The sequence below is a fragment of the Notamacropus eugenii genome, chromosome 2 (assembly GCF_028372415.1).
Source record: "Notamacropus eugenii isolate mMacEug1 chromosome 2, mMacEug1.pri_v2, whole genome shotgun sequence".
In the NCBI taxonomy this organism is placed as follows: Eukaryota; Metazoa; Chordata; class Mammalia; order Diprotodontia; family Macropodidae; genus Notamacropus; species Notamacropus eugenii.
In genome coordinates this window covers 378,856,389-378,880,916 of record NC_092873.1, presented here as the reverse complement: position 1 = coordinate 378,880,916, position 24,528 = coordinate 378,856,389, and the positions used below count along the sequence as shown (strand labels likewise).

The 24,528-nt window shown below is 42.8% G+C and overlaps 1 protein-coding gene across 1 annotated transcript in view; it reads left to right on the top strand.

Moving 5' to 3' along the window:
* Positions 1-9,307: 9,307 nt before the first annotated feature.
* KCNN3 (potassium calcium-activated channel subfamily N member 3) overlaps positions 9,308-24,528 on the top strand; it is a 282,492-nt gene continuing 267,271 nt past the window's right edge. The window contains exon 1 of the mRNA XM_072647120.1: positions 9,308-10,540. Within this exon, the coding sequence (XP_072503221.1) occupies positions 9,653-10,540 (888 nt within the window). The 5' untranslated portion in view covers positions 9,308-9,652. The remainder of the gene's footprint in view (positions 10,541-24,528) is intronic.

The window sequence follows — 24,528 nt, the reverse complement described above, 5'->3', positions numbered from 1 at the left end:
GCACTATTCTCCCAGAACTTCAGTCTTGCAATTTAGCAATCATCCTGGATTCCTCTCCCTCTTTCACTCCCCCCACCCCCTCCGTTTCCCCCTATCCAATCTATTGCCAAGGCTTGTCTATTTCTCCTTTGCAATATCTCTCAAATACACTTCCTATTCTCCTGTGACACTTCCACCACTCTGTTGCAGGCCCTCATCACCTCACCTTGATTATTTCAATAGCTTGCTGGTAGGTCAGTCTCTCCACTCCAATCCCTTCTCCATTAAGCCACTAAAGTGATTTTCCTAAAATGCAAGTCTGATCATGTCATCCTCCTACTCAATAAATTCCAGAGGTTTCCTATTTCCTCCAGGAGCAAATACAAAATGCTTCATTTGGCATTCAAGCTCTTCATATCCTAGCTTCCTTCTACTTTTCCAGTTGACATGTACTCTTTGATCCAGTGACAGTGGCCTCCTGGCTATCACACAAACAAAACACTCCATCTCTCAGCTCCAGGCATTCTGTAGCTGTCCCTTAGGCCTTGAATGTTTTCTCTCCTCTACTCTGACTACTCACCTTTGTGGCTTCCTTTAAGTTACAACTAAAAATTCTACCTTTTATGGGAAGCCTTCCTCAACCCCTCTTAATTCAAGTGCCTTCCCTCTGTTGATTATTTCCTACTTATCCTCTCTTTTAGAGCATCTAGGTGGTGCAGTGGATAGAGGAATCTCTAGAAATCAGGAGGACCTGAGTTCAAATTTCACCTCAGACATTTGACACTCACTAGCTGTGTGACCTTAGGCAAGTCACTTAACCCCAGTTGCCTCATCCTGGGTCATCTCCAGTCATCCTGATGAATATCTGGTCACTGGATTCAAATGTCTCTGGAGGAGAAGTGAGGCTGGTGACCTGCACAGCCCTCCCTCACTCAAAACAAAGTTAAGTGCAAGTCATGTCATTATTTCTCTGATGGCATGGTCTTCTTTGGCAATGAAGGACGAACACACACACGTCCTGTGTATAGCTTACTTTGTAGAATGTAGTATATAGTAATATGTGTATACAAATATATGTTTGCGTGCTGTCTCTCCCATTAGATAGCAAACTTCTTGAAGACAGGGACTGACTTTTGCTTCTTTTCACATTCCCAGCATTTAGCACAGTGCCTGGCACATGATAGATACTTAATGAATGTTTATCTATTAATGGATTAATTGATTGCCCTCAGTGGTCAAGCAGAATAAATCTAATTTCTCTTCTGCATGACAACCTTTCATATACTTGGGTATAGCTATCCACTGTCCCATTTCAGTTTTCCTCTTTTGGCCCATCTCAATCATCTCTAGTTCTTCATCTGTTACTTATACATTGTTGTTGTTTGTCCTTTGTTCTTGAAGAAGACCATGGCATCAGGGAGGTGATGCCATGACTTACAACGGAATTGGATTTAAGTGAGGTAGAGCTGTGCAAAGTCACCAGCCTCTCTTCCTCGTCTGGAGCCAGCTGGGTGCAGTGGCCAGATATAGATCAAGATGACTAGAGATGGCTCCTGCTACTCATATGACATAAATTCATGCACTAGTTGCCTTCCCTAGACATCCTCTATTTTTTCAATGATCTTCCTAAAATGCAAGCATCCAGAAATGAACACAGTACTTCAGAGGCAGACTGATCAAGGCAGACTATAGGGCAACCACCTCCCATATTTTGGATTTTATCTCTTTCTTAACATAGCCTAAGAATGGATTAGCTCTTCTGGCTCCCATTGAATGACTCCACCATTTTTTTCATGATCTTTTTCACACAGACTACTGTCAAGCCATGCCTTTGTATTTGGGAAGTTGAGTTTTGGAATCTAAGTGTAGGATTTTAACTCTATTATATTTGATTTTAATTTGTCAGTCATCTTTTGAGATTTCTTTGTGTCCATAATCAGTCACTCAAAATGTTAGCCATCACTTGCAGAATTGGGTCATCTGCGAATTTTTATAACCACACCAGCTATGGCTTCATCATTAATAAAAATATTGAATGGCAGAAGGCAAGAATAGATCTCTGTGACCTTCTACTAGAAACCTTTCTTCAAGTTGACATTACTCCTTTGAGGCTTACTCTTTGGATCTATTCATTAAGTCGCCAAACTGAAGTGTTCGTATTTCCCATAAGGGTAGCATGAGACTTTGTCCAATGCTTTGCTATAATCTAGGTCAGTTATATTCATGAAGTTCCCCTGATCTAACAGTCAAAGAAGAGAGGCTACTCTGGCATGTCCCATTCTCCTTATAGTCATGTTGGCATTTTGTGATTGTTCTGGGCTGGGCCTGACTCAGGTGAGTCCCCTGGTAGTTCAAGTTTGGTACTGGAATAAAATAAGACGCTCACAGATCTTTCAACAGTTACCAAAAGAGAGATTTACTTAGCCATAGCAGGAGGAGGTTCATCAAGAATAGAAATTGAGTACACATGGAGCTGATTGCCCAGAGAAAAGAAACTTCCTTGTCTGAATTGTCCATCAGCATCCACTAACTAAGCCTCAGAACTCTCCTAGTTGCTTTGTATTCAGGTGATGAAGAAGTGATACCAGTAGCCCAAGCCCTGAGCCAACCAAGTGTTAAGGATAATATCAGTAGTATAGTGGGAGAAGCACTGGACTTGGAGTCGGGAAGTTCTGAGTTCATAATCCTGCCTTTGATGCTTACTCTGTGGAATCATCTTTAAATGTTCTCTAATTATTCTTATAATAATATGTAGAAGAATTTTCTCAAAACTTAAGGTCAAGCTCACTGGTCTAGAGTCTGGAGACTTCATTTAAATGGGGAAGGAATAAAGGAGGAGAGGGAGAGAATAAGCATTTATATAACACCTACTATGTGCCAGGAGGCATTGTGCTAAGCACTTGTCAAATATCATCTCAATATATCCTCACAACAAAAAGAACATTTGCCTTCCCCTATTCTGTATCTTGGAGATACAAAGACAAAAATGAAAAAATCCATGTCCTTAAAGAGCTTATATTTCAGGGGCAGTAGAGGAAGGAAATAAAGGCACATGCTTTACAAATATCTCATTTGATACTCACAAAACCCTGTGAAACACATGCTATTATTTGTCCCCATTTTACAGTAGAGGAAACTAAGGCAAATAGCTTACAACTAGGTAAATATCTGAGTCTGGATTTGAACTCAGGCCTTTTCTGACTTCAGGTCCACAACTCTAGCCACTGAGCCATCTAGGTGCCTCAGAGGGGAGGGGAGATAAGACAACATGTGCACAGATAAGCAAATACAAATAGATAAAATAAATACACAGCAATTTTTGGAGAAAAGGGCATTAACTATTGGAGGGATTAGGATAGATTTTAGTTTAGTCCTGAAGGAATCTAGGAATTCTAAGGAGGTAGAGATGAGGAGGGAGGGTGTTTGGCCTTGAGAGACAGCCTGTGCAAAGGCAAAGAGATGATATATGCAATGTCCTGTATGGGGAACAGCAAATGGGTCAGTTTGACAGGAACATAGTGTTTGAAGGGAAGTAATGTGCAATAAACCTTGCAAATTAGGCTGGAATCAAATTGTGAAGGACTTTAATGACAAATAGAGGAGTGTGGATTTTACTGGCAGTTAGGTGGCATAGTAGGTACAGTGCTGGGCTTGGAGTCAGAGAGACCCTAATTTGAATCCTGCCTATGTGACCCTGGGTAAGTCACTTAACCTCTGTTAGCCTTAGTTTCTTCATCTATATGGGCATAATAAAAGCTCCTGCCTGACAGATGAGATCATAAGGTAAAGTACTTTGCAAACCTTAAAATGCCATATAAATGTTATCTATTGTTATTGATCTATTATTATTATTATCCTAGAGGAAAGATGGAGTTATTTAAGCTTTTTGAATAGGGGAAAGATTGATCAGACTTGTGCTTTGGGAATATCAATTTGTCAACTATGTGGAGAATGGATTAGAAGAGAAATGAGGCAGAGGGGTCAGTTAGGAGGCTGTTACAAAAGACTAGGTGAGTGGTGAAGAGAGTCTGAAGTAGTGTGGAGAAGGGACAGATGTGAACAGATGTGGAAGAGGAATTGATAAGACTTTGGTTGGTTATGGGGAAAGGAAGTGGGAGGAGTCAAGGATGACTCAGATACCTTTGGTATCTTGTTCAGTCATTTCACACTCTTTATGACCCTGTTTAGGGTTTTCTTCTGAAGGATACTGAAGTGGTTTGCCATTTCCTTTTCCAGCTCATTTTACAGATGAGGAAACTGAGGCAAACAAGATGAAGTGGCTTGCCCAGGGTCACTCAAGCTAGGAAGTGTCTGAGGCCAGATTTGAACTCAGGAAGATGAGTTCTTCTTGATACTAAGCCCACTGTTCCATCCACTGTACCTTCTAACTTTTGATATCCTAGGTAATAGTTTATTTAGGATTGGTGACAAACTCATCAAGGTCACTTTGTTATTCTCTTACTTATCTTGGGTATCAATTCCCTCAGAAATGATTTTTGTTTTGTCCTTTCCAGGCTAAGATAATTCTTATTTTTTAGAAGAAACAGAAAAACATAAGAATTGAGTTGTTTGACATTCTCTATCATACATTATCATTTTTTCATCTCCCCAAAGTGATAGTCTTCTCTCATCTTTGATCCTCCTCTTTTCCCCAAAGTATCTTTTTAAAAAGTTCTTTTTGTTAGGTTATTCTTGACACTGTTATTATAAGATCATATCATTCATTTGTATTCATCCTCTGCTACATATCCTTGCTTCTAATTTCCATACATGTATTTTTAAAATCTAGGTTGGTTAGCGAGCCCCCTATGCATCCACAATCACTCTCCTTGGATAGCTCCTGTTAGAAGGTAACTTCTAGTAGAATGAACACCCTTGAGAACAGGGATTGTTTTCCCTTGTCTTTGTATCTCTAGCATCTAGCATAGTGCCCAGAATGTGGTATGTGTGACACAAGTATGTGTGACTCTATATACATTTAGGGGTTATCCTATGTGACAATTGAGTGGGTTATCCTATGTGATCACTGAGTATCCCACATGGGTACATGTGCCATCCATCCACCTTAAGTCTCCTAGAAGGCAGAATATCATTTTATTAACTATGAAACCAGTATCAAACTCAAATAGAAATGGATCTTTGAAGGCTACATATTGACTTAGAAAAACACAATTAGCAGTATTTATGTTGTATTGTATTTTTATTTATTTTGTTAAACATTTCCCAATTATATTTTAGTCCTCTTTGGTAGCATTTGAAGTTTTGCTAGCGCCTGCAGCTTCGAAGTTTGACATGTCTGAGAGATATATAATTTGCCCACCAGGTGGAACTATACTCATGCTATCAGCCAAGTAGTATCATCAAAGTCTCTCTGACACATGAACCAGACATCTGTGCTGATGGCCAGACTCAAAACTGATCTGGGTTAGGAGATATAAGGCTCCAAAATTATCAAAAAATAGTAAAATTTCTGAAACGCTACATTCCAGCAACCTTTTCAGACAGGCAATAGCAGCAGGAGGCATCAGGAAAGGGCTCGTGAAAAATGTGGTGCTTGATCTGAGTGTTGAAGGATAATAGGGATTCTAAGAGATAAAGGTAAAGAGGAAATGCAAAGGCATGGTATCAGAGAGAGAGCCATATATAAGGAAGGGCAAGAGGTCCAGCTTGGCCAGACCACAGCATGTATGTACATACAATAAGTGGGAAAAAGTAGTTTGAGATTTTAAATGCCAAATGGAGGAGTTTGTATTTGATCTTGGAGGTAGTAATAAGGAATCACTGAAGTTTATTGAGTATGACATGGTTAGATTTTCAGTTTAGAACAATTACTTTGACAGCTTTGTGGAAGTGATATTCGAGGGAAGAAGGGAGAAACTTGAGGAAGGGATGCCAATTAAGCGGCTGTTGCTTAGGTGAAGGAGTTATATTTTTGTGACTGCTCTCAGAATCAGGAATTTATGTCATCTAGGAAGCAAAAGAATGGTGCAAAAAGAGGGCTGTCTGCCCCCAAAAGAAATAGGGAATTTCAGAAGAGGGGTGGTTTTGAAATATTGATCTGGGTGTCATCAGCCTAGAGGTAATAATTAAATCTATGTGAGTGGGTGAGGTCACCAAGAAAGAGAGTTTAGAGGAAAAAAAAGAAGAGAGACTAGGGCAGAGACTTGGGGTACATCCATGGTGAGCTGCTGATCCAGCAAAGGAAACTGAGGAGTGGACAGACAGATAAGAGGAGAACCAAGTGCAAGTGGTCTCACAAAAACTTAGAGAGGAGAAAGTAGCCTTGCAGACAGGTGATTAACAGGGTTAAATGTGATAGAGAGGGCCAGAAGGAAGAAGCGAGCCCCTAATTCCTGACTGTCTCCTATGCATGAAATGCTCCCCTTCATCTTCAGGACTTGGTTTTCTTGATTTCCTTCAAATCCTAGCTAAAATCCCACCTCCTCCAGGAATCTTTCCTAATCCTTCTTAATTCTAGAGTTTCCTCTTTTTGACTACAACAAACAACAAAAATAATTTCCTTTTTAGTCTGTACTTGGCTTACTTGTACTCCTTCGTTTACATGTTGTCTCCCCCATTAAATTGTGAGCTTCTGGAGGGCAGGGACTGTCTTTAAGCTTTTTTAAAATCCTCAATGATTGGCACAGTGTTGGACACATAGTAGGTGCTTTAAAAATGCTTGTTGATTGACCAGATGACAGATTAGCTCAAATCCATAATGCAGGTACTGATGGTGTTGAGCAGCAAAGTCCCAGCAAGAGACACAGAACCTCATAATATTAGAGCTGACGGTACCTCAGACATCATCGGTCCAACCCTTTCTGAGACATAAGGAAGGCAGCCTTGGGGAAGAACAGAGAGATACAAGATTGTTTCCCTTTCCCTGAAATTGACCCAGAATTAGCAAGCACTGGACATCAATGCTAATTTTGATATCAATATCCTTATTATTAATAACAAGAATAATCATTTATCAGGAAGATTTTAAAAATCAGATCTGTGGTTTCATTGGCATAAAGGGCTTTTGGTGAGGAATTTCCTCGATGAATGCATTTGGTACCTTCTCCTTAACTTAAAATCTTAGAGAGTTGTCTAGGATGCTAAGAGTTTAAATAACTGGCTCAGAGTCATAGAGCCAATATGTGTCTGAGATTGGTCTTGAACCTAGACCTGTATGATATGATAACAACTCTGCCAGGCTGCCTTTCATGAGGAAGTTACTAAGCTTTAATTTGAAATCCAAGTGGCAAACTAAACAGAATCTGTTCCTGGCTTTATAGGGCATCATTCTGTGAGTTTGCACACATCCATAATATGTATGAGGTGTGCCCAGTGAGGAGCGTGTTGATCTTTAAATAACTAGGATCCTAGGACCTAGAGGGAAGCTTAGAATATAACCCCTTCTTATCACAGAGGAGCATACTTGAGCCCTGAGAGGTGAAGAAATTTCCCATGGGTACACAGTGAATAAGAGGCTGGAACTGAGATTCTAACCCAGGTGACCAGAACAAGATAAAATTTTAACATACTTGGTCTTCTAGTCTTTAAAAACAAAACAGTTTTATTAATGCATTTTGCTGTTATGTCCATCATTTCTGGATATAGCCTCCTACCCTCTGCTCTATAGTGAATTCACTCTTGTAAGAGTAAAACAGTAAGGGAAAAAAAAAACCCAAACTCAGGATCTACATTTGACAATGCATGCCACATGCTGCCCTTGTAGTTCCCTCTTAGAGATTTCATTATATTTTTAAGGGGAATAAGGTTAGTAACTCAGACTTTAGCTTTCATTCTCCCATTATTGTTGGTCTTTGTGGATGTAGTTTGTGGGGCTCTGCTAATTCTAATCTACCTCAGTTCATACAAGTCTCCCCATGTTACCACCCTTGCCTTCCAATTTTCTCGCTTTTTAAATTCTGGCTTCTTCTGCAAGTAATCTTCAGTTCTCAACTATCTGGTTTGATAGAATTAACGGAAAAACCTGATAATCAATATCCACAGATAATCCAAAAACATCATTTTAGTCAGTTGCTCCCTCTTCCCCTCCTCTTCCTCTTCAAAGCATCTCAGAATAAGCAAGGTGGTCTGGATTCTTTTGTCCCTCCATTCGTGGTGTGGAGGTAGCAGCACTGATGAGATCAAGGGTCAGAGAGCAGGAAGGAGGCAGAGGGGAGCAAAGGTCATGGGAAACTAGACCTTTTCCTCAAATCAATCAACTTTCATTTAAGATGGAAATGAATTCCACTATTGGTCTATTTCTTTGTGACTTCCTAAGTATCCAGAATAGGGCCCCTCACACAGTAGGTGTTTCATAAATAGTTGATGATTATGTTGAGCTTGGAAGCCCGGCAGCTGTTCATCACTCCTATTGTCAGTATCCTAGGGGGCAAGTGAAGGGAAGTGATCAGCAGGGAGGCCTCTGCCTTTCTGGCCATAGGAATATGATGTTAGAATTAGGGAGCCAGCATTACCTCTCACATGGGCACATCGTGCTTCTGGGTGATGTTGTTCCATGCTCCATTCTGACTTCCTCATGCTCTGAGCAGCATTCCTAGGTGCTGCTAGAAGCCTGGAGTTCTGGATTTAAGTCTCTCTCTTCATTTTGATCTTGGAAAATCAATCAACAAACATTTATTAAGAGCTTACTACTTATGAAGCACTAGGCTAAGAGCTGGTCAAGTCACTTCACATCCTGGTCTTCAGTTTCCTTATTTTTCCACCAAAAAGAATCAGGACTAGGATGATAGGATTTTCCAGGAGGAAGGGATCTCTGAGGGTATTCTTCTTCAGGTACAGGTTGGACTGGATGATCTCTGAGCACTCTTCCAAGTCTGTTATTCTGTGATTCTCTCATCCATTCCAATCCCCCCATTTTACAGATGAGCAAACTGAGGCCCAAGGAGGGCAGTGAACTGGACAAATGCTATCTAGGCTCTATTCTAGCTCTAACAACGTAAGTATGCATGAATGGAACTTTCCATCGACACCCCCTCCCCCACATGCCCTCTCACAGCATTCCCCTCAGCCTTCTGGCCCTCCCCCTTCTCTTACTGGGTCCTCTGCATCTCTTATTCCTTTGGGATCGACAGATTCCTTGTACCTGTCAGAAAGGGAAGAAGGCAGCTGCTTCAGACGTCAGGCAAGAGAAACTACAACTCCCAGCCCTCTGCGCAGCCTCCAGACTGTGCACCCTCTCTGTGGGCTGAGGCTGGGAGAACCTCCTCTTTTAGGAGGAGCATTGTGAAGGGGGCGTTGTTAGGCTGTGGTTGGAGAGTTAAGCCAAGCCAATGAGACCAGCTGCTAATAAGTGGGTTTGGCTTACAATATTACAGTGGAAGGAGGAGAAGGAGAGGAAAGCTATTGAGCCTCAGCCGAGTGGAGCTGACCCTTGCCTGAGACTCTTCTAAAGATCACCTCTAGAAGCAGAGTTCTTTCCCCCCCCACCCCAGCTCCTCTTCCTCCCCTTCCCACTACAATGCATTCTTGACTGGCAGCATCCGGACTCTAGGCAGCCCCAGAGAACCGAACCAAGCCAAAGAAAAGAGGATCAGAGCCAAGACACTCTCTGGCTTTGGATCTCGGATGCCGGTCTTTCTTTGAGGAAATCTCCAGAGAGAGAGAGAGCAGAATTGGGGTGGGGGGTTTGTGGAAGGGAATCCAACTAATCCCCAAGATGGACACTTCTGGGCACTTCCATGACTCTGGGGTGGGAGACTTGGATGAAGATATGAAGTGTCCCTGTCCATCTTCGGGGGATGAGCAACAGCAGCAGCAGCCACAGCAGCCTCCACCACCACCGGCCCCGGCACAACTGGCCCCACAGCAGCAGCAACAGCAGCAGCAGCAGCAGCCCCCAGCACTGGCACCCCAGACTTCAAGGCCCCTCGCCCAGCTCAACCAACTCCAGAGCCAACCTCTCCATCACAGCCTGCTGCACTCTTCTCCCACCGCTTTCAGGGCCCCACCTTCCTCCAACTCTACCACCATCCTCCACCCTTCCTCTAGGCAAGGCAGCCAGCTCAATCTGAATGACCACTTGGTTGGCCATTCTCCAAGTTCAACAGCTACAAGTGGGGCCGGAGGAGGCTGCAAGCACAGACAGGCAAGCCCACTGGTCCACAGGAGAGATAGCAACCCTTTCACGGAGATAGCCATGAGCTCGTGCAAGTACAGTGGTGGGGTGATGAAACCCTTGAGCAGGCTAAGTGCCTCCAGGAGAAACCTCATAGAGTCTGAGCCTGAAAGCCAACCCCTTCAGATCTTTAGCTCCAGCAATCCACCCGAGATTGTCATTTCTTCCCGGGAGGATCACCATTCCAATCAGACCCTGCTCCATCATCCAAATGCCACCCACAACCACCAGCACTCCGGCACCAGCAGCATCAGCACCTTCCCCAAGGCCAATAAACGGAAAAACCAAAATATCGGCTATAAACTGGGACACAGGAGAGCCTTGTTTGAAAAGAGGAAACGGCTGAGTGACTATGCTTTGATTTTTGGGATGTTTGGCATTGTTGTTATGGTGATAGAGACCGAGCTCTCTTGGGGGTTATACTCAAAGGTAGGGGCTTCGGTTTCTCTTTATCCCTTTAACAAAAGGAGACAGGAATGTAGGTAGCAAGGAGAGAGACAGAGACAGGGGTGAGGAGAGGAATTTTTTTTAGTTGTATGGCTGAACACTCTTAACTTCCCATGGCTTTCTTTCTAAATCAAGGGAGAATTCATTTTCCTTAGGAGAACTCCCCGCCCCCCTCCCCAACACTTTCTCTGTTTTTCAGATGCAGTATTAGGTAGGATTAAAGAATCCCTTCTGAGAAATCGGTTATTTTCTCCTCCTGGCTCATTTGTACTAAAGCATAAACCTGCCGCTTAACACACCAATTAATTACATACACTTTGCCTAAATGTGATATTTGCCTGTCCCTGCTATTCCCATCCCACTCCACCAACCTCCACTCCATCGCTCTCTCTCCATTTTCCCAAGGTGAAAAAATACAGAAATGTTTGTATGAGGTCAGTTTACTAAAATCTCTCCAGGCCCCTCTGTCCCTCACCCTCTCCTTCCCCTGCCTCCCAAGTTTCTAATCTTGTCCTCTCCCCTCTGAGACTTGTGGCAAATAGTAAAGTATGGTGGCTGTAGCTTCCCTGGTGTATTGGGGGCAAACACACAGGAGAATGAAACAGTGTCTCCCTCACTCATGGAAAGGGGGCTCAGAATCAGCCAGTTTAGTGCCTTGTAAACATTCCCCCAACAAAAATGGCTACAGGTGTTAGTTACCGAAGAAAAGCAGCCCGGCCTCACTTTGCATCACACACATTGTCTTTGCCTTTTCTGTCTCCAAAGCTCCTGACATCTCTTAAACATGCAGACAGCAAAGGCAAACCAGTGTTAGCGGGAGCCTGGCCCATCACCCCCCACTCCCCAACTCTATCCATCTTCGCCCCTCAACCCATCTCCGTGCTCCCAGGGAGGAAAAAAAAAAAGAGATGTCTGCCCGCAGGAGCAAGGGAACAAGGATGGCTTCGGCAAAGGACCAGCCTCTTGAGTATCATTTGCCTGCTTGGTTCGGTCATTCCCCTGTAGCACAAATCCAAGCAGGTAGGAGGGGGTTCTCTCTCGCCGAGGGGACTCCGGGAGGTGGGAGTTTCCTCCTCCGAACGGCATGGGGGGAGGGGGAGGAAGGTGGGCTTCTGTCTGATCCGGTGAATGGCTCCCCAGTTACCCTCCTTCACTCTGTGAGGCTAAGGACCCGCTTGGATTTTTTGAAGTGTGTGTGTGTGTGTGTGTGTGTGTGTGTGTGTGTGTGTGTGTGTGTGTGTGTGTGTGTGTGCGCGCGCGTGCGTGTGTGTGCGTGTCCGTTCTGTGGCTTGGATTTCTGGGTTTATTTTTTATTTTTTAAATTTATTAGGGGAGGTGTATGCGGGTGGAGGGGCTTTGCGGAGAGAGAGGTTGGTGCTGGGGAGTTGATGGGAGGGGTTCCTCGATGCTGTTCAGCTGTTGAAAGATTTTAAATAGAGCTCCTTTTAGGCAGGACACAGCTGCTGTGAGGCTGTCACATTCCTTGTTGAAATCTAGCCACCCAAACCCGGGAGGTGCTGCTCGGATTTCCCCCAATCCCCGTCTTTTTCCCACCGTAAGGGACCAAGTGCCCTCGCCCCAGCCTACCCCAAGAGCAGGGCAGACCTGTCTGACGGTCGGAGTCACCAGAACGGGGAGATCTTGCGGCTGGGGAGGGGATGGGGGCAAGTTGTCGGGAGCTCACGTCCTCCCCGGGGCAGTTTCCCAACGAATGTTTTAGCCCCAGTCACTCAGGAGCCCTCCCCATTCCCAGAACCACGAGTAGTGCCCGGATTTCCCCTGTAAATCACAGCTCACGCAGCCCACTCATCTCCTCTCCCCCTCCCCCCGTCTCCCCTTCCCCGCGTTATGGAGGCTGCTCCTAGTTCCCTGGTCCAAGCTATTGCCGAATACATTCTCTGGAAGGGCTGATTAGAGCTCTGCTTTACAGATCACACTGGACCCCACCCCTCAGCTCTAGTTAGTGCCGAGCATTAACGTGTGGGAAGAGCTCCTGGTATAGCCCAGGCAAGGGTCCAGTTCAGGGAATCCGGGAGTTCCAGATTGGAGAAATCAGGGCAATCCCCACGAATTTGGGGGATGCCAGATCAAAATCGAAATGCCATCCCTGGCCACACCTGGCAGGCAGCCAGGCTCTAGGACTCCGGAAACATCCGTGGTTCTAGTCAAATGTAGATAGAGCTTCAGTCTAATTTCTTACCATAGCTAACTGCCATTTTTACCTTCTGTGAAATAGATGCTGCTGCTGATGGAGTAGTATGAATGGGGAGGGCCGAGGGGAGGGGGAGCTGTCCAAGCCATTGTAGGTCTCTGTTTTGCCAGGTGAGGATCTCGGGGGTGTGGGCATTTGAGATGGTTTGTACTTTCCAATATTAGGGCATTCATATGTTCAGAAGCTCAGAGACTCATATCAACCAGAGCCCTGACATTCCTTTCCTTTGGCTTTTTGATTCCAGTGTGAAAGGAAGGTGACTGCTTTCTTTCCATATTGGTGCTGATGTATGGTGATCACTATTTGAACTTTTTTCCTATTTAATGGTGAAAGGCAGTGATTAGAATTTCCCTTTAAAAAATTAAACTCTGCACTCTGGCTCTGCTTTTAGTTGGGGACCTTAACAGGTTGGAGAAAACTGGCTGATGGCATTGTGAGGGTATGTCCCTAGAAGTAGAAGAAGCCTGGTGGCATAGACTGGAAGTCAATCATTATATATGAATAATTGGAACAAGGAGGAGGATGGCCAACTGTTTTTCCATCTCCATTCAGGAGAATGGAGGAAGCAGCAGGGTTAGATCATAACCAGAAGGGTTTGGGTTGGATTGAAGAAGAACTTCCTGCGAGTTAGAGAGTGGATATACACAGATGGGTAATTGAAGGTGGGATGAGGGTGCTGGTAGGGAAACTTCTTTACTAATGAGTTTTTAAGATATCCTGCCTTGAGTGGTTTATGTACAGCCCTGCCTGGAAATGAAAATTAACTAGAGCCCTTTTGGTGGAAAGACAGCTTCCACAGAAAGGCCCTTGGTAAAGTAGCTCAGTATCCTAGGTGGTATAGGAGGAAGGTACTGGAAGAGTGAATTATTTCCTGAAGGATGTGCTCAAGTGGTCACAAAATTAATTGCTCCTGGCAGTTTTTTTGGAAAAACTTTACAACTGGGTTACTTTTTCTCCCAGTGTGGAAGAGAGACAGGTCACGTATTTGTTGTTTTTCTGCCTTCCTGACTACTCAGGCCAAGAGATAGTTGGATGGGAATGAGTCCCCAAAATGGAACTTAACCTTTTGATGTTGGGATGTTGCATGTCTTAAAAATATTAAAAATGAATGTGCAACAGCTATTAGTATAAGTAGGATCTAAAATAAGTAAAGAATACACTATGGAGGGGGGAGAAAGAGAATAAACATTTATCTAGCTCTAACTATCTACCAAGTACTGTGGTAAGCCCTTTTTAGAAATATGATCAGCTAAGTGGTACAGCAAATAAAGTGCCTGGTCTGGAGTCTGAAAGACCTGAGTTCAAATTTGATCTCAGACACTAGTTGTGTTACTCTGGGTAAATCACTTAACCTCTGTCTGCCTCAGTTTTCTCATCTATAAAACAGTGATAATAATAGCACCTATCTCCCAGGGTTGTTACGAGGATCAAATAAGATAATAACTGTAAAGCTCTCAGCACAGGGTCTGGTACCTAGTAAGTGCTATATAAATGGTAGCTGTTATTATTATTATCATTAATTGTTATTTATTTGATTCTTACAATAGATCTGTGAGGTAGGTACTGTTATCATTCCCATTTTACCACTGAGGAAACTGAGCCCATCAGAGGTTAAGTGATTTGCCACACTACTAATAAGTGTCTGAATCTGGATTTGAACATGGTCTTGCTGACTTCTAAGTCAATGGCCCTATCCATTGTATCACATATCAGTTTCTATTTCCCAGTCTACCCCACTAGGTAAAGCCACAGTGAAGGTTAAGGCTGGGTGTTGCCAGGAGTGAGTTACTAATAAGGAAATGTGGGGATTTCATAATATAGACATTTGGAAGAAGGTATATTTAGAGACAGGCATTCTTTCTACCAGGAGTGCTTGGGAACAGTACTACCAGAAAAGGTGTTTGTGTGTGTATGTGTGTGTGTGTGTGTGTGTGTGTGTGTGTGTGTGTATGTGTGTGTGGTGGTTACAGGGACTTCTGTTCTGGAGATGTGAATGGAAACATCCCTGCACTTAACAGGAGAGATGGAGCCTTTTAAAAAAGACTTTAGGGAATATTTCTGTGTGTGAGGCATTATGATACAGTAGAGTGATGGACTTAGATCAGAGGTTATACAATTTTGTGCTGCTAAGGGATCCTGGAGACCATGCAGTCTAACCCCCTCATTTTACAGATGAAGAGACCAAGGCCCAGAGTAACTGTGATTTGCCAAAAGTCATACAGCTAGGATTTGAACCTGGGTTCTCTGATGCCAGATGCACTTTGTATGATGCCACATTATTTCTCAAATTGGTGTCATGAGAGTCAGCAAAGACTGGATTCAAATCCTGCCTCCTATATATAATCACTAGCTTTGTGCCTATGATTAAGTCATTTTCTAAGACTCAATTTCCTCATCTGTCAAGTGGGGAAAATAGCACTTCACCTGGTTGTGATGGGGCTAACATGAATACAAAGGTAAAGGGCTTTGTAAGTTTTAAAGTATTGCTTTTATGTCTATTGTTATTATTTGTTTTGATATTGTTTTAATTTGATTCGATTTGATTATGTGTTTTGATAGAAGCCCAGTGCCATCTTTGAGAACAACTACATTCACATTTGGAGAGTTGTGGGTTTTTTTAAGCAACTACAGGTAGAAGTGCCTCTTGGAGTGCCTGTTGGAAAAATTCTGGTTAAAATGGCGCTTCATATAGATAGCAGCAGTCAGAGATAGCAAGATACTGACTGCATTGGGGATTCCTCAAAAGCATTTTGAAAATTCTTGGGAGGGTGCATTTCCATTTGGGGTAGCTTTGGAAGCTTCTTTAGATATCAGGCCTCCCCCACACATTGATCACAGAACCTTGATGGGGACAAAGCCCTTAGTCCTTCTTCTTCCCTCCCTGGATCCAGAAAGAAGGTTGTTTTTCTCTGGGTCTTAGTTAGGCTTGGGAAAACCTCCCCACCATGTGGAATTCCCTCTCTCAGGGCTCTATGTGGGAACTGGTGCCTCTGTCCAGCTGATGCAATCTATCTGCATGCTCGGTTTTCCTGCTAGTCTGGGAGAATGAGGGGTTTGATGTTCCATCTTGGAAGAAGCCAGGAAATTCTGCCTCAGGGGTGTGTTCTGGCTCTGGCATGACCCGTTAAGAGAATCCTCTCTTTAATCCTCCTCATGACTCCCAGATAAAGATTTCTTAACCTTTTTGTATGTTATAGACCCCAGTGGCATTCTAGTGAAGCCTATGGACTCTGTTCTCAGAATAATATTTTTAAATGTGCAAAATCAAATACACAGGATTGCAAAGGATGTAAATTATATTGAAAAACAATCATCAAGACATATTAAAAAACAAAATCAAACAAGTTCTTGGACCTCATTTAAGAACCTTTGCTCTAAAATCTCCTGGTTGCTCTTTCCATATACCCAGAGGCATTCCCTGTCCACTGCCTTTTTTCCTTTCCAAGCATACCATGGTAACATTAGAGTCTTTGAGCAGAGGGCACTCTGTGAACCTGCTTAAATTCTAGGTGCCCTGTCTGTTTGTCATCTGGACCCAATCCTCACCTGGAGCTATGGAACCTGCCTTGGGCAAGGATGCTTTCTGGCTGCCAATTACTCTTCTTAAAATACAGGAGAGTTCATCATGGAAAATCATTTTTCCTTAGCAAGCCCAGAGGAGACCAACTATGGGCCTTGAGTGCCATTGCTTTCTTCATCTACCAAAGAGTAGAATCTCATTAGTCTCTGCAGATTTGTAGCGGTAGAGTTGATATACTGGGTCTTAGGTGTAGGTGAACTAGTCCTTAAGAGTCTACTCTGGCCTTCAAGTAGGATTGATCCAATCTTAGACCAATGAATATTTTTAAAGAGATGGGGGAAAGGTCAATGAAAAGGAGTAAATGTTTATATAGTGCTAAAGACTATGCTAAGAACTTTTTATAAAAATTGGATCTTCACAACAACCCTTCGAGGAAGGTGCCCCTATTGCCCCCATTTTAAAGTTGAAGAAACTGTGGCTAAGAGAGGTTTATTGACTCATCCAGGGTCACATAGTTAGTAAGTGTCTGAATCTGGATTTGAACTCAGATCTTCCTGACTTCAAGCCCACAGCCTGAAAGGTGATCTTCCAGTCTGCTTCAGGACTGAGTCATCTTCCTTCTTTGTTCATCTGGTTATTCAAATGGAGGATAGAGTAACCAATAGTCTTGCCATTTGTTTCTTGGCAAACTAGCCTGGGAACTAAAGGCTTCCTGAGGTTTCTGAGAAGTGGACAAGGTTGTCCTGGTTTCCACCTCATCCTGTGCCATATTTTCATGTGCACATGATATTCTGGGGAGAATTTCAGAGTGTTCAAGAGTCTAACATTTCTAGCATTCTGAGACTGCCGCTAAATTGACAAATATCTCTGTACAGGTCTTTCCTCTGTGCAAAGACAAGCTTTGATAAATAGATCCTGGCATGGGAGGCCCCTGTTCAGATGAATAGCATAGAGACATGACACCAAAGGATCATCCTTCAGGGGCAAGGTTATGAGCTTCTTCTGTCTGGATTCCACAGAGTATCAAAGTCCTGAATTGGGGGAGAGAGTGGCTCTGCTTAGTCAGATAGATAAGGAAGCTTTCTTCCCTCAAAGGGTGGTGGCTGCTTTATTTATAACCTTTGGGGACAGGCTTTGAGTCAAATGCTTGTAACCCACAAAGGGTACGGCTAACTTTGTATATACCCTTCTACTTGGCATGTCATCTGCCTATTTATAGCTGTCCTAGGGGGAAAGACTATAACGTGCCTGGACTTCCCGGCTAGGTTCCCCATAGACAATATTACCCACATGCTCAGGCATGGGGTTTGTAATTGCTGGCACATTTATCTCCTGTATTAAATTAGATAGGAATAATTTTTAGGGCTTCTATATTACTCTCACTATATCTATCAGAAAGACTGGTTTGTGGGGCCATTGGGAAAAAAAGATGCTTTTTAAAAATTGAGCAGTCTCTGTGGAGGTCCCAGGTCCCAGATGAAGATCTATGTAAAACAGAGACAGGGTTGCTTGGGATTTGTTGTAATTATTTGTAAAGTACACTTTGGGAGAGGATAATATATGTGTGCATGTGTGCCTGCGTGAAAGAGAGAGAGAAATTGTGAGTGGGTGGATGTATATTGATGAAATGCTGCCTTACTCAGCCCCAGTGGCAGGTGGATTAACTTGTTCATTCTTAGCTGTTTCTCTCTCTCCCTCTCCCTTCCTCTTTCCTTCTTTTTCTCTCTTTCTTGCCCTCCTACCTCTTCGCCTCTCTCCTCCTTCTCCCTCTCTCCATCCCCTCCTCTCTCTTTCAGAGAGAAACACACACAGAGAAAGAAGAAAGCAGGCTACCCTGCAAAGGGACCACGTTGTTATAGAGAGGAAGGCTATGGGGAGCAACAGTCTAGTCACTTTTCTCTTTTGGGGAAAATCCAAACTGAAACTGATGTATTTTTCTTATGCTTTGTTCCTCCTCCCACCCCACCCAGGCTCACCCACTCCCTGTGGCCAAGCTGATCTCCTAGAGAGGGGAAGGGGGAGGAGAAATGAAGAGGCAAAAGCTATTTTTCAAAATGATTATAAGAAAAGTCAAGGTGTGATGAGATGAAACACAGTAGAGGGAAATGTTTGGCTGGTGCACAGGAGGAGTTCCCTACATTACAGTGACATTCAGCAAGAGGTGGAAAAAAAAATCAAACTCCCAACAGCCATTACTTTTGGCCACTTAGGCCTATTTCATAGGATTAGAGAGTGGTAGGAAGGACTTCAGAAGGTACTTAGTTCAACCCCCTCCCCGTACAGTGAACTCCCTACAATATCCACAGTGAATGGTCAGCCAGCCTCTTGAACACCTCTAAGGATGGAGAATTCACTACTCAGTGGCAGCCCATTTCTCTTTTGGATTGATCTCATTGTTGGGAAGTTTTTCCTTCTATTTCTCTGGTCATATTTATGAAGAGGTGAGTTTGGGAGATGGCTCAGATTCAGTCCTATGTGCAGGCAGTGGGAACAGACTAAATGGATTTTTGGGATACTTTCCAGTCTTAGAATTTCACCCAGATCACTCCCTAGGGTTTGCTGTGACTGGAATTAATTTCTGATTAAATAGTAGAGTGAGGCATACGCCAAGCCAGGAGTCAATCCATCAGACTGGAGTGGATTTGTCAGATGCTGCCCTCTTGGCCCCTCCTTGTGCTCCTTAAAGGGCACAGCAGGGTCAGTATAGTTTGGACCAAACTCTAGCATAATAAGCTAGCCATTAAGGCCTAAGGCAAGCATTAGTAGCCTTCTCTCTCTGGGCTTCATTATGTATCATTCTGTCTTTTCTCTGCCTTTTTTCCCTTTTCCATTTCCCTTCTTACTTGCTTTCCTTCTGTTTCCCTTTCTTTCCCCTTCTGTCTTCCTTTCCTCTACTCCTCTCCCATTTTCCTCTTTTCCAAGGCTATCTGGAAACCTCTGAGGCTTTGTTCAGCTCTGCTGATGGTATTCAGAGAAGTTGGCAGGTAACAAAATGGAAAGAGTGGTCAGGAAATCCTGAGTTCAAATCTGATCTCAGATGCTTGCTAGCTACGTGACCCTAGGCAAGCTACATTACCGGTCTCAGTCTCAATTTCCTCATCTGCAAAATGGGAATAACAGCAGCACTTACATCATGGGATTGCTGGGAGGTTCAAAAGAGATAATATCTGTAAAGCACTTTGCAAACCTTAAAGTGCTATATAAGTATAAGCAATTATTGTTATCAAGGGAGGAGGAAGTAGGACAGTGCAATTCTGTCCTCTGGAGAGGAGGAATTGATAATCCTGCAAGGTTTCTTCTGTTTCTTATGGGCAGGTTCTGGGCCTTAGTCTCCTTATCTGCAAGGTAGAGGTTGTTGGGTTGGATTTTTTTGAGCCTCTTCTAACACTGCAGTTCTATAATTTGAACTTTAATGAGAACATACTGATCTTCAGGGTATTTCCTAATGAGTAGGAAGGCATTGCCATTGTGGAACAGTGGGAGGAGAACCTGATTTTTTATTTTTTGAGATAGAAGACCAGAATTTGAATTCAGACTCTTTTACTTACATTAGACATTGGATAAAGTCACTGTTTTTCTTTTAAAAAAGGAGAGGATTGAATTGCACGATTCCCAGGGATCATAGGATGATAAACACAGAGCTAGAAGGGACCTTATAGTCCAAACTCTTTGTTTTATAGATAAGGAGACTGAGACCCAGAGAGGTTAGTGACTTGCCTACAGCTCACACAGCTAATAGCACTGGGATTCAAACCTGTGTTATCCAACTCCAAATACAGCATTCTTTCCATTTGGCTATACTGGCCCAACTCCCAATCATTTACCACAATGCAGGAGGGCAATGGGATATAATGGAAAGAACCAGTCTTTGGCATTAAGAGACTGGTGTTTAAATCTCATTTTTATTATTCACTGAGTGACCTTGAACAGGTCACTTCCTTTTTGTAGACCCCCAGTTTCCTAATCTACAAAATGAGGATTAGATAATCTCTCGGGTTTGTTGGGAGGGGGCGCATAGAGCACTGGACCTGGAGTCAGGAAAACTCATCTTTGAGAGTTCAGATCTGGCCTCAGACACTTCCTAGTTGGTGCCCCTGGGCAAGTCACTAAGTCCTGCTTGCCTCAGCTTTCTCATTTGTAAAATGAGTCAGAGAAGGAAATGGCAAAGCACTCTAGTATCTTTTCCAAGAAAATTCTAAATGGAGTCACAAAAAGTCTGACATGACTAAAATGACTGAATGACAACAACAAAAGAGTTTTTTCCAGGTTAAACAACCTACCAACTTATAATCATGATAAATTAATTGAGAGATAATACTACAGTGGAAAGAATATTTTATCTGGAATTAGAGGACCTGAGTTCAAATCTTGACTGTGTTACTACTAGCTCTGTGACCTTGTGGAAATAATTTATCACCTCTGGGACCTAGTTTCTTCATCTCTAAAATAAGGATGCGGGACTAGATGAGATCCAAGGTCTTTTTTTGCTCTAAATCTGTGAACCAATGTGCTACTATTTGGTATCCTGTATCTCTTGGGCTTGTGGCAAAAGCCCCTGAGAAGCAAACAGTCATTGGAACAGTAATGAATATGTTGCATTTCCCTTGCACAGGAAGGGAATGCTCTTGCCCCTTAGCAACTGAGGTTTTACTGCAAAGAATCAAAATAGCAATATTAGGAATAATAATGAATATTTGTATAATGATTAAAGGACTACAAAGCACTTTATAGAAATCTTTTCCTAATGGCAACCCTGGAAGGCAGATGCTATTATTATCACCATTTTACAGATGAGGAAACTGAGTCACAGAGAACTTAAGTGACTGGCTCAATATTGTACAACTAGTATTTGAGGCCAGGTTTGAACTCAGGGCTTTCTGAATCCAAAGTCAGTGACCTATTCACTTGTGCCACTTAGCTGCCTAATAGTGTAAAAGGCAGGTAGAAATTAGGAAGATATAATGGCCTTACTTGTCATTAAAGAGTTGAAAGCATTGGAATTTGTCTAGGCTTGATGTCAAGAATAGCTTTCTTGCAACCGGAGCTGTCCCAAAGTGAAAAAAGAATGAGTTCCCTCTCACGGGAAGTCCTCGAATGAAGGGGAGACGACCACTTGTATGGTGACCCAATGACAGTTGGTTTTGAAAGCTCATGGAGAATGGGAGAGATGCAACTGCATGAAGAATGGCAACCATGGTCAATTTCAGGAAGAGAAGAGAGGCAAGTCTTCGAACTCTAGGTCAGTGAACTTGGCTTTGATTCCTGACAAAATTCTAGGGCATGTTATCAAGGCATTGCTTAGGGAACATCTAGAAAAGAAACTGATGACAGTTATGAGCTAGTAGGCTTCATCAAAAATAGGTCTTGCTAGACTCAGTTTATTTCCTTTTTTAACTGGGTTGTTAGACTGGTAGAACATGGGAATAATCTAACATGGAATGGGTTGATATGGTTCACCTAGATTTTAGCAGGGCATTAGAGCAGGAGTTCCTAAGCTGATGTCTGTAAACCTGGTTTTTAAATATTTTGATAACTGTATTTTAATATATTGACTTCCTTTGTCATCTTTTAAATTTTGTTTTATGCACTTATAAACAGCTAGGTCACAGTGGCTAGAGATCTGGGTCTGGATCAGGAAGCCTTATCTTTCTGAGTTCAAATCCAACCTCAGACACTTACTAACTGGGTGACTCTGAGCAAGTCATTTCACCATGTTTGCCTCAGTTTCCTCATCTGTAAAATGAGCTGGAGAAGGAAATAGCAAACCACTGAAGTATCTTTGCCAAGAAAACCCCAAATGGGGTCACAGAGAGTGGGACATGGCTGAAACAACTAAGCAACAAAAACCATTATCCTGAAGGAATCTATAGGTTTCATCAGTCTGCCAAATGGCTTCATCAGTCTTGACCCCAAAAGGGTTAAGAACCTCTGCATTAGACAAAGTGTTTCACACAATTCCTGAAGGGAAAAAATTGCAGAGACGTGGGCTAGATGATAATACAATTAGGGAGAGGCAGAAGGAGATGAATGATTGGACCCAAAGGGTAATCATTAATGACTCAGTGGTAGGGACCTGATAGCTGTCTTCACAAAGGACTGACATGTGGAGGAGGGATCAGACTTTTTCTGTTTGGCCCCAGAAAAAGAGGCAGGAGTAATGTGTACAAGTTGCAAGGTGAATTTAGGCTCGATGCCAAGAAAAGCTTTCTAACAACTGGAGCTGTCCAAAAGCTGAAGGAATTGCCCCAGGAAGGAGTGAATTCCCTCTCACTAGATGTCATTGAGCAAAGATGGGAAGACCACAATCAGGTAATTTTTTTTTGAGGCAATCCGAGTTAAGTGACTTGCCCAGGGTCACACAGTTAGTAAGTGTCTGAGGCCAGATTTGAACCGAGGTCCTTCTGACTCCAGGGCCAGTGCTTTATCTACTACACTATCTGGTTGTTCCTTGTCAGATAGATTGTGGAGGGCATTCTTGTTCAGGTGTGGGTTGGACTAGATGGCAGAAAAAAGTCAAGCTCATTGAGCTATAATTTGCAGATTCCATTCTCTTCCCTTTGTGGAAAATCCAGACATTTGCCTGGATTTGTCCTGGGATACCTTTCCTGTTTGCCATGATCTCTAAAAAAAGTTTCTAATGGTGGCTCAAGAATCACATCTGCTAATTCTTTCACCCTACCTTAGAATATAATTCATTTGAGGATTAAATGAAATAATATTTGCAAAAAAGTACTTAGTACAGTGCTTGGCACATAGTAGGTGCTATATACATTCTTATTCTCTTCCGTTTTCCCCCTTCTCTGGGTCCAGTGACATTAAGTCACCAAAGGTCCTTTCTCAGGATCTCCCTCTTTATCTGAGGTTTACATTTCCTCATTAACTGTTTTTATTCTGTCCAAAGATCCTTCTCTTTGGTAGAGAAAACGAACACAAATTTTTAGCCGAGCACTCCTGCCTCCACTCTCTTGTTTGCTACATTGCTCTACCAACCTGGAGCAGCTGTTCTGTCCCTTCTTTCAGCCTCTTCTTTTTCATTTTTATACAGCTCTACTTTTCCTTACCAGTCTCAGCACATTTTGAACTGCAGTACTCCTGACCCTGTTCCCCCAGGACGATACTACACTTTCACCTTCATCCTCTGATGGCTTCCTCTGCTTCCATCTTTTTTTCTTCCTCTAATTCTGTCTATCCAAATTTGTTAAGCACTTGATACATGCAAGATCCTGAGGAAACAATAACAATTTCTGACCTCAAGGAGTTTGCATTCTATGGGGGAACATACTATTTAAAGAATTTAATCTATTCCTTGTTCTTCTTTAGAGAGTGGTCCCTTTTCTTTTTCATTGCAATTATTTTTCTTTGTCTTTGGAGTTCCTGTCTCCAGAGATTCCCATTCTTTCAAAGGCTGAATTCCCCTGCAGAAAATTTCACTTAAGCTTTTGCTGAACTATTCAAAATTTGCTCTCCCCAAATCTAGGGTACACACCTGTGACTACGCCTGGCCTTCCTTTTCTTATCTGACACAATTTCTAACGTGGAATGGCCACATATCCTAAGGTTCTGAGCCATCCTACCCCACCAACCAATCCCACCTGGGTCATGAGAATCAGGTACAGAAAGCAGTTCCTCTCATTGGTCCTTATACCTTTTAAAGGGTGAAATAATCATGAAGGCAAGTTGTTTAAACTACCTTCTCTACTTTGGGAAAAGAAAGGGCATTTCAGTAGACACCCCACCTCCCTTCACCATGGCAAGTCTACATGCTAATTTCCATTTCCCAAACTCCTCATCAATTTTCTTTTTGTGCCCAAGTGGTCTATAGTCAGGAGTGCTGGGAAGCTCAGAGGAGATGATGAGGCAAAGCACTTTGTAAACCTTAAAGCGCTATATAAATACTTATTATTATTACTGTTAGGAGTAGCAGTATTCTCCAGTTTTCAGGCATCTGGTCTGGTGATGACTTCATTCTGAGAACCTTCAGCTTCACCCTTCTGAGCTCTAGCGCTGTTTACATAGCAAAATGGGTGTGGTGTGCTGGTAGATATTTAACAACCAGGCTCCCATGGTAGGGGAATCTATATCTACATCTATGTCGAGGTCTAGGTCTCTGTCTCTGTTTGTAACTGTATCTGTCTCTCTCTATCTCTACACAATTTTAAGTTTCATTTGCATTACATTTTCTTAAATTTAGAAAATTAACGAAGCAATAAATCAAGCCCTGATTTGGAGTCATTTTGA